General features: G+C 42.7%; 1 protein-coding gene across 3 annotated transcripts; it reads right to left on the reverse strand.

Annotated features, from left to right (window-relative positions):
• Positions 1–551: 551 nt before the first annotated feature.
• LOC127525943 (syncytin-2-like) lies at positions 552–7811 on the reverse strand. Of its 3 annotated transcripts, none has more exons than XM_051919317.1 (2): positions 7764–7811; positions 552–2467 (listed from the first exon to the last, which is right to left on the reverse strand). In XM_051919317.1, exon 2 carries the CDS (start codon positions 1921–1923, stop codon positions 850–852), a length of 1074 nt encoding a protein of 357 aa, XP_051775277.1. In that variant the 5' UTR covers positions 1924–2467; positions 7764–7811; the 3' UTR covers positions 552–849. The 3 variants fall into 3 exon arrangements, with proteins under 3 accessions (XP_051775277.1, XP_051775279.1, XP_051775278.1); XM_051919319.1 differs by lacking the exon at positions 7764–7811 and adding an exon at positions 7443–7756; XM_051919318.1 differs by lacking the exon at positions 7764–7811 and adding an exon at positions 3313–4477.
• Positions 7812–8354: the final 543 nt, after the last annotated feature.

An 8354-nucleotide genomic window follows, 5' to 3' on the forward strand; every position in this document is an offset into this window, starting at 1 on the left:
TAACTGTCAGAGGGTGAAAAATGACAAATTTCTATTACAATTGAGAACATTTAAACATTTGAACTGAAGCACACATTTTAATATTTCAAATATCTGACACAGCTATTCTTGTTTATTATGTACTTCTACCTCATGAAGTAAATCGTTCCATTTCTTATGAACACTGTGAATTAGGGCAGCTTATGCTAATTCAGACTTTGTAAATGTTATGTTTTGTTCTACCACATTTCTTTAAAGGGTGGCACCATTTTGTCTAGCAGTTGTTAAGACAAGTTTCTCTGTTACCACCACGTGGCCAAGGTTCAATGGAGACTTGGCTTTCTAGAATAATAGCATGGTCATGTATCTACCGTAAGACTTTAATCCTTCTTTTTGCCTCTAAATACTTAATTGCTTTGATCATGTGGACGATTTTTGTGACTGAAGACAGAGAAGAAAATTAAAATTAGTCAAAACCTTTTATTAATACATACCAAGCAAGGGTAAAATGTCAGAGAAACACAGTCCTAGGACACCGCACTTCATCTGCCTCGAGCGCAGATGTCCTTGTTCTTTTATACCTTTCTAATCTCCTGATCGTTGACCATGTAAGCAAAAAATAGCATCCTGACTCATTGTACTTTTCCAGTTTTTGTAAAGTCATTACCCTAAAGGTATATTTTCTTGTCACACACATCATCAAAAGAAACTTCCAGAAAGTATACATGCTTTTTGTCACGCACGCCAAACACAAACAAGTTTCATCACTCTGTCCTATTTTCTATACACACATACATTTTGTTCAATTACATCTTTTTTTGTTTCCACACTCCTCCCTTTTTGAACAAAAATGATGTGGGCCTATAAATTCTATTTTGAAATGGTTGATGAAAGGGAAAGGGGAGAGAAAATGGAAGAAGCTATACGAGACATGCGCTCATCATGTAGCACATATGCCCTTTCCATAGAGGCGGTAAAGTACTTAGATATTATATAGCGAAACAAAGGGATAATACAACAACCAACCAGGAGGAGGAGACAAAATGTCACAACCAAAGAAATGAAAACAGATCTTATCCATTGTCCCCAGGACCCAAAGGAGGATGCAAACCACTGATCCCAGGGATTTGTAATGCCAGAATTAGTGGAAAGTTCTTTAGAGAGAGCAGTGAGGCCTGCCAATGCACGAGTTATTGATCCATCTGGCGCGGTATTATTTGGAATATATGTACAACAAGCATCACCAAACATAGCACAAACACCTCCCTTTTCGGCAAGTAACATGTCCAAGGCTAGACGATTTTGCCAAGTCATCAGAGAAGTACGATCAAGCTGTTCATGTATACCTTCAATAGCGTCTTTGGTGAAGTTAAGGAAACGTTGTTGGTTATAATTAATCCAGTCTACATTCTTATTAATAGTAATTTGGGGTATGATAGATTCAAAACCGGCTGCGACTTGATTCCTAGCTTTAAATCTGTCTGGGACACCCCTAGGGACTCCAATAGCATCTATGTATACTCCAGGGCCATGTAAGGAGATATCAGTAGGCGTATGGAAAAGGGAGCGGGTATGTCGGAAATAAAAAAGGAGGTGTGGAATAATATGGGGAGTGAGAGGGAGGTAAGGATAGAAGTCTAAAAGGCATAGAAGTCTAAAAGGCATAACTAATTGGATTGGAGCACAGGTACCAGACCAATTAGGGGGAAAGGTGACAAATGAAAAAGTGGATGAAAGGGTAGAAATATTCATAATCCTAACAGGAGAAAAATCTGAACCAAAAGTTGGGGAGATGGGTGTGTGTGCCAGAGAATGAGGGGTGTTAGTAACAGGATTGTCAATCTTAATTAGAAATCTCCCTAAAGGGTCTGTTCCAGATACATATACCCCTAATACATAAATACCTGAGTTACAATGGTTGTCAGCACATACAATGAGAGGCATGTCCTTTTATGATAGAAAACCGATTTTTCAAACCGTATTTTTGGGCCTCAAAAGGTTGATAACCCCAGTCCTCAGTTCCAGTGTTAGCAAAAACCCATTGCCAGTTGTCGCAGTCACTTCCCCTCATACACACGTATTTGTCAGATCCGGTCCACTGGGCTTGTCGACCAGTCCCACAGTTGATAATAGAGCAGAAATCAAACTGCACTGATGTGGTGATTCCCAACGGGAAAGTCAAGGTGACCAGGGCAGTAGACAAGGGAAAAGAAAAACATAGTAGCACAGCAATCAAGGGTGCCATCTCTTGCAATGTGAGGCGTGAATCCAGGCAGGCAGTCCCTCAACTTTCACGGCGTGTGGTGTGGATAGAAGAATTTGGAATGGTCCTCTCCACCTAGGCTGATGCCAGTGTTTCCTCCGAGTATCTCGAACCAGGATCCAGGTGCCCAAACGAATTGGTAAATCCTTGGAAAGGGGGCTGGTCCTCCAGGCTTGATCAACCTGCTGGTGGATTTCCTTCAACGAGGTTCGCAAACCTGCAAGACTAGAGAGAAAATCATTGGGAGAAAAGGTTTGTTAGTGTGTTTATGAGTCCAGACTCCATCAGAGAGGGACCCTTCTTTGGACCATTTTCTCCTTTCGATATCCGTGGCTGCATTCTGTAAAGAAATAATTTAATTATCAGGGTCCTGGTCATTTCTCTGTTGGAATAAAGAAATTGGTGTGTTATTATATGCAGCCTCTTTAGCAAAGTGGTCAGCTAAATCATTCCCTTTGCTAGCAGGATCCTGTTTTCCCGTGTGAGCTTGACACCCAACAATCGCTAGCTCCGATGGTTTGGTTATAACTTCTAAAGGGATTCGATCAATTTCTGATGTTGGATGGGTTTGCCAGTACTGGTCTTAATTTGTGCTTAAAGGTTATCTATGCAATATATTTAAACGCGTCTTTTCCTTCATGCTTATTATTAACAAGGAAAACATACGTGCTTGAACCTTTATTCGTATCAAGTGTGCTGACCACTGCGTCACCATGCTCTTCCTTTATAGTACCTAAAATACACAACTTCCATTCATATCACAATTAGACACACACATTCATATCACAATTAGACACATTCCGCTTATCGCCAAAAAACTTGTCTCCCTTCTCATGTAATATTATTAAAAGAGCATTTTCCCTTCAAACTTGATCAGGGTTCAAAAGGAAAAATACTTTTGTATATTTACAAGCCTTAAACAAAAGTGGAGACAATTCATTTGCGCTAAACCAATTACACAAATCGATAATTATCTTTTTCAGTTTTTTAGTTAGAGCTCTCCAGGACTGGTCTTAAATTCCCTTAGTTTCCATAGTGTTCCATGATCATGGCAGACTCCAAAAGCATACCTGGAATCTGTATAAATTGTTACGATCTTCCCTTCGGACAGCTGACATGCTTAAGTGAGTGCTACGAGTTCAGCTGTTTTGTGCACTTAGCTTTATGAAATTTGATTTGCTTCCAGCAGGCGGTCCCCTTGGACCACTGCGTAACTGGTTGAGGGCGCTCCATTTTTCAATTGTAGCATTTGACAAAGTACAGAGTACATTCTGATACTCATAGGGATCCCTTTTAATACACTCTATAACATACAAAATCACCCAAAGCATTTTCAACACACTTCACCCCAGTATTATTCTATATTTACACTATATTTGGAAACAATGCAGCAAAGGAAACAGAAACGAATGGACTCTGAAGAAAAGCAAGTTCAACTCTTCAGGACAAACAAACATAAAACAGCCTCTCATGATGTTAGCTGGTGTTAACACAATCCTGCTCAGCTAAACGGCGCCGGTTTCCAGATCAAGGAGACTTCGTTGGCGAACTGAGTCAGCGACAATCAAGGAAGAAAAACTTCCGTGGCGATCCAATTACGACAACAAGGACAAATCCAACTATCGAGAAACCACACGGTACGATACCACAGCAAAACCGCATTCCCAGAAAAAAAGGCTACAGTCACAGAGAATATTAACTCACAAGAAAAAAGAAAAGGACAGAAGAAATTTCATGAGAACTACATCCGTGCTTGCTAATACAGCTTCTGTTGTTGCAGCCACAGCACGAAGACACGGAGGAAATGCTGCGGCCACTGGATCCAGTTTTGTTTTAGAAAAAATAAGTCACCGGTCTTTGTTTATCTCCATGTTGTTGCGTCAGTACTGAATTCATAAATCCCTGCTTTTCGTCCACGAACAAAGTGAATGGACGAGAATGATCAGGCAAACCTAGCGCGGGCGCAGATAAAAGAGTAGTTTTGAGGTTACAGAGCCTTCTCAGCCAGTTGTTGCAACGGCTGTGCTCTTTCAGTAAAATTTAGAACCCACTGTCTGCAGTGGCTGTAATGCGATTTTACAGTTGTTTTGATTAGCTGCAGCTTAACTTTTAGAAACTTTATGGCCATTGTCCCCCAAAAACAGCAACAATTTCTGGGTATTCATTGTACAATTTTTTTTTTTTCTTCTGTAGCGCTACTGTATCCCGTCCGGCCAAAAGCCTTCTATCTACATACTGTATCCCGTCCGGCCAAAAGCCTTCTAAATTTTTTTTTTTTGGGCAAGAGCTTAACCATAAACACAAAAGGGCTTCTCTGTATCCCTGAGGCATGACGGTCCATGTCCATCGGCGGTACCGCGTTTGACGAGATCGGGATGTACGGCGGAGATGCCAGCCTCTGCTTCGGGAGACAAAGGATATTGGGCACGGTGCGGGCGGAAGGAGGACTTCGGGTGGATCACCAGAGGCTCACAGTGGGCTATCCTTTGAAACACTACTTTAGTTATTAAATGGTCAGGAGTATCAAAAATACCTGGAGTAACTTGTAACCAGTCTGTTCTTTCAAGGCATTTTTCCACCCATGGCCCTATTTTCTCCCATTAACAGTGTGTGATTTAGCTAAGGAAAAATGAGGCACTATGCCGCCAAGATAATATATGTGCTGTGAGCATGTAAGATGAACAGAAGCAGCTGCCTTTGTGGATGAAATAAAAACACAGTAGATGTGAAGGGTTTCGGGGCAAGTACCAGAAGTAAGGAAAGATTCTAGCCAGGTGGTGTCTACTTCTATAGGGAAGTATTGGGCAGTACAGTGTAAAATGTCAGGGGCCTGTAAATTGGGAAAAAGACAAGGGGAAAAAAAATGTAGGGCTTTGAGGAGAATGGTGTGTGGGGAAATATCTAAAGTCCATGCTGCAAAAGAGGGTTTGGGATAAGGGGTAATTTGACACAACAACTTGGGGGTTGAACAGAAAAAACAAAGCTGATTCAAAAGAAAACGATGCAGTAAGGTATGTCCGCCAGGACGTGACTGGACTTGAAGAGGTTTTGATACTTGAAGAAGATGAGGTTGTCCAGAAGCAGTAAGCACAGTAACAGTTTTGTTCGAGGTAGGGACCTTTGCCAGCAAGCGAGTGGCACCAGTATCGATTAAGAAAACAGTCTTAGTGCCATCAACGAACAATGTCAGTAAAGGATCAGTCTCTGAATTATGGGTGAGCAAAGGTAGTTGAAAAGAGTGGCTGGAGGTCCCAGTGTTTTCCTATGGCCAGTATTGTTAGTCAGGGGTGTCAGAGGAAACAGGTGGAATAAGGGGAGGTGGGGGCTGTTGCTGTCTGTGAGGGCACTCCCGACGAAAATGTCCAGTTTCACCACAGGCGTAACAAGAGTAGGAATTAACATTGGGATTAAAGGGAGAGGGAATAAAAGGATTCTTAGTGTGGTCAACAGGAGGAGCTCTAAAACCACCTCGTCCTCTTCCTCGTCCTCGTCCCCTTCCTCTAAAGCCATATCCTCGACCTTGGTCAGGAGCATTCCTGGTATAATAGTTCATCTGTGCTACCAATAATTTGGCATGAGAGTCCGATTCGGCATGTTCAGCATGTCGTTTGACTTCATCAAACGTGGCACTTTCCCACTCAATACAGGAAGTGCGGACTTTGTTTTGTATATCAAGGCGCAAGCCGGAAACAAAAGGTGGAACTGCAGCTCGGGTGCGGTCATCAGCATTTCCCAAGCCCGAGTGATTAGCCATAAGGTCTTGAATCCTATGTGCCCATTCATCAACTGTTTCGTCTCTCTTTTGTTTTGCAGCAGAAATAAGGGACCAGTCCGTTCCTTTTTTATATGTTTCTGCAATATTTTGTCTCAACGCCTCCCATTGTGAGTTAAATTCGCCTTCTCCACCTATCCCCTGTCCTCGAGTTAAAGCTGGGTTCCATACCCATGGAATGTCATTGCGGACACCCCTGCTAACAGTGGCCCATGTGGTCCCAAACTTTCGACGAAGTACCTGGGTCCATTCAGCAGCATTAGGCTTATACATGCTATCTAATTGATCAAGTTGTTCAACAAATTTTAGTCCTCCTACTTCCTTTGGATCTGGAAGTGCATTCACGACATCTTTTAGTTCTTGGATGTCCCAATTCCGATTTATCATAACTGTTGTGGGATTTTGGGGTCCAGCTGGATGGGCAGGGTTATAATGGGGATTGGGAACTTCTATTAAAGGGCAAGTAAGTGAAGGATTAGAGGAGAAAAAAGTTGGAGCTGGTTTGTGAGTGGAGGTTTGACTTCGAGTGCATTTGGAGACGGGGGTTTGTCTAGTACAGGGTGGGTAGTGATCTGTGCCTGGGGAATCATCAGGGGAAACTTCTGCTAGTTGTAGTGCAGGGGGGGGGCAGTCGGAATGGGGAATAGAGGAGGGGATAATAGAGGTGTCTGAGGTCGGTTCTGAGGAGGGGAAAAAAATAATAGGATAAATCTAAACCTGTTTTCTTTTCTATAAATTTTCTAGGAGACCCATTTTTACGGGGCGTCTGTTGATCCTCCGAAAATAATCCTTCCAGCACTAATGATTTTGATCCCCCTGTGCGGCGATTAACAGGCTTACTGTTATAAATTCCCATTATGTCCCCTTGCTCTCCCGGGTTCTGTATTTAATTTTCCAACTATATACTGATTTGTCTAATCCCTTGTACGTATGAATCAGCAAGGCATTAAGTGTGCCACTCACTAAACCTAAACTGTTCCCTTCTTAGTCCCAAGGGGAGACACCTAACTATCGGTCCTGTCCCAGTTCCCAGGAGAACACGGTTTTGTTGCTTATTCTGTATGTAGATTTATTTATTTCGTCCTAACAGCAATCCTGTAATCTGTGCTCTTTTCGGTTTATATTTCCATACCACCCCGTTACTCGTCCCGTTAGCCTGTCCGCTCACATCCCCGGGTTCCAGCTCAGGTGACTTCGTGTCCGATTCGGTTCAGCAGAATACTACATCAATACGTCCAGCCGAGTCTAGGATATGGGTGAGGCCAGTATCCTTTCGTCAGACCTTTCGTATGCGTCAAACTGCTTGGGTCAAGTCTCCATCACCTTAAGCAACCCGTTGAGATATGAGTATGACTAGACGGTCAACAGGAAACTCGCCCTCCCGTTATTTAGAAAATAAAAAATATTCGGAAATCCCCCGGTGCTTACCCCAGCCTGGAAATGTGCAAGCTCTGTCTGGAAATCCGTTCAGTCACCGTGGATGTAGCAAAGAGGAGACCAGGGGCTCCTCACGCAAGAACTGTTTCAGGACAGGGCAGTCCTAACTTTTGCCGGAGCTGCATGCTCTGCTGCCGGATATCTCAAGTTAACGGCAGTCCGCTGGTAAGACGGATCACTGAAATGGTCTCGCTGGAGGAGTCGACCGGCCGTCTCTTGCCCCACGTTTGGGCGCCAAAACTGTGGACGATTTTTGTGACTGAAGACAGAGAAGAAAATTAAAATTAGTCAAAACCTTTTATTAATACATACCAAGCAAGGGTAAAATGTCAGAGAAACACAGTCCTAGGACACCGCACTTCATCTGCCTCGAGCGCAGATGTCCTTGTTCTTTTATACCTTTCTAATCTCCTGATCGTTGACCATGTAAGCAAAAAATAGCATCCTGACTCATTGTACTTTTCCAGTTTTTGTAAAGTCATTACCCTAAAGGTATATTTTCTTGTCACACACATCATCAAAAGAAACTTCCAGAAAGTATACATGCTTTTTGTCACGCACGCCAAACACAAACAAGTTTCATCACTCTGTCCTATTTTCTATACACACATACATTTTGTTCAATTACATCTTTTTTTGTTTCCACAATCACATTTACGGCATGTCCCCACCCTTTTGCCATCGCCTCCCAATCTATTCTCTTGGTCGTAACAATTGCAGGCTTCTTTACATTCTTCCCTTAACATCCGCACTCTAAAGATGTGAGGTTTAGTTTAACTGGATTTTTACTGACATAGACAGGGAAGCGGTCCTTCATACCAGGGTTGGTTCCTGCCCTGTGCATGATAGAGCCAGGGCTGCTTTATGACAATAAACTGGAGTGAGCAGGCTTGAAAATGAATG

This window comes from Erpetoichthys calabaricus, chromosome 15 (genome assembly GCF_900747795.2).
Source record: "Erpetoichthys calabaricus chromosome 15, fErpCal1.3, whole genome shotgun sequence".
Lineage (NCBI taxonomy): Eukaryota > Metazoa > Chordata > Cladistia > Polypteriformes > Polypteridae > Erpetoichthys > Erpetoichthys calabaricus.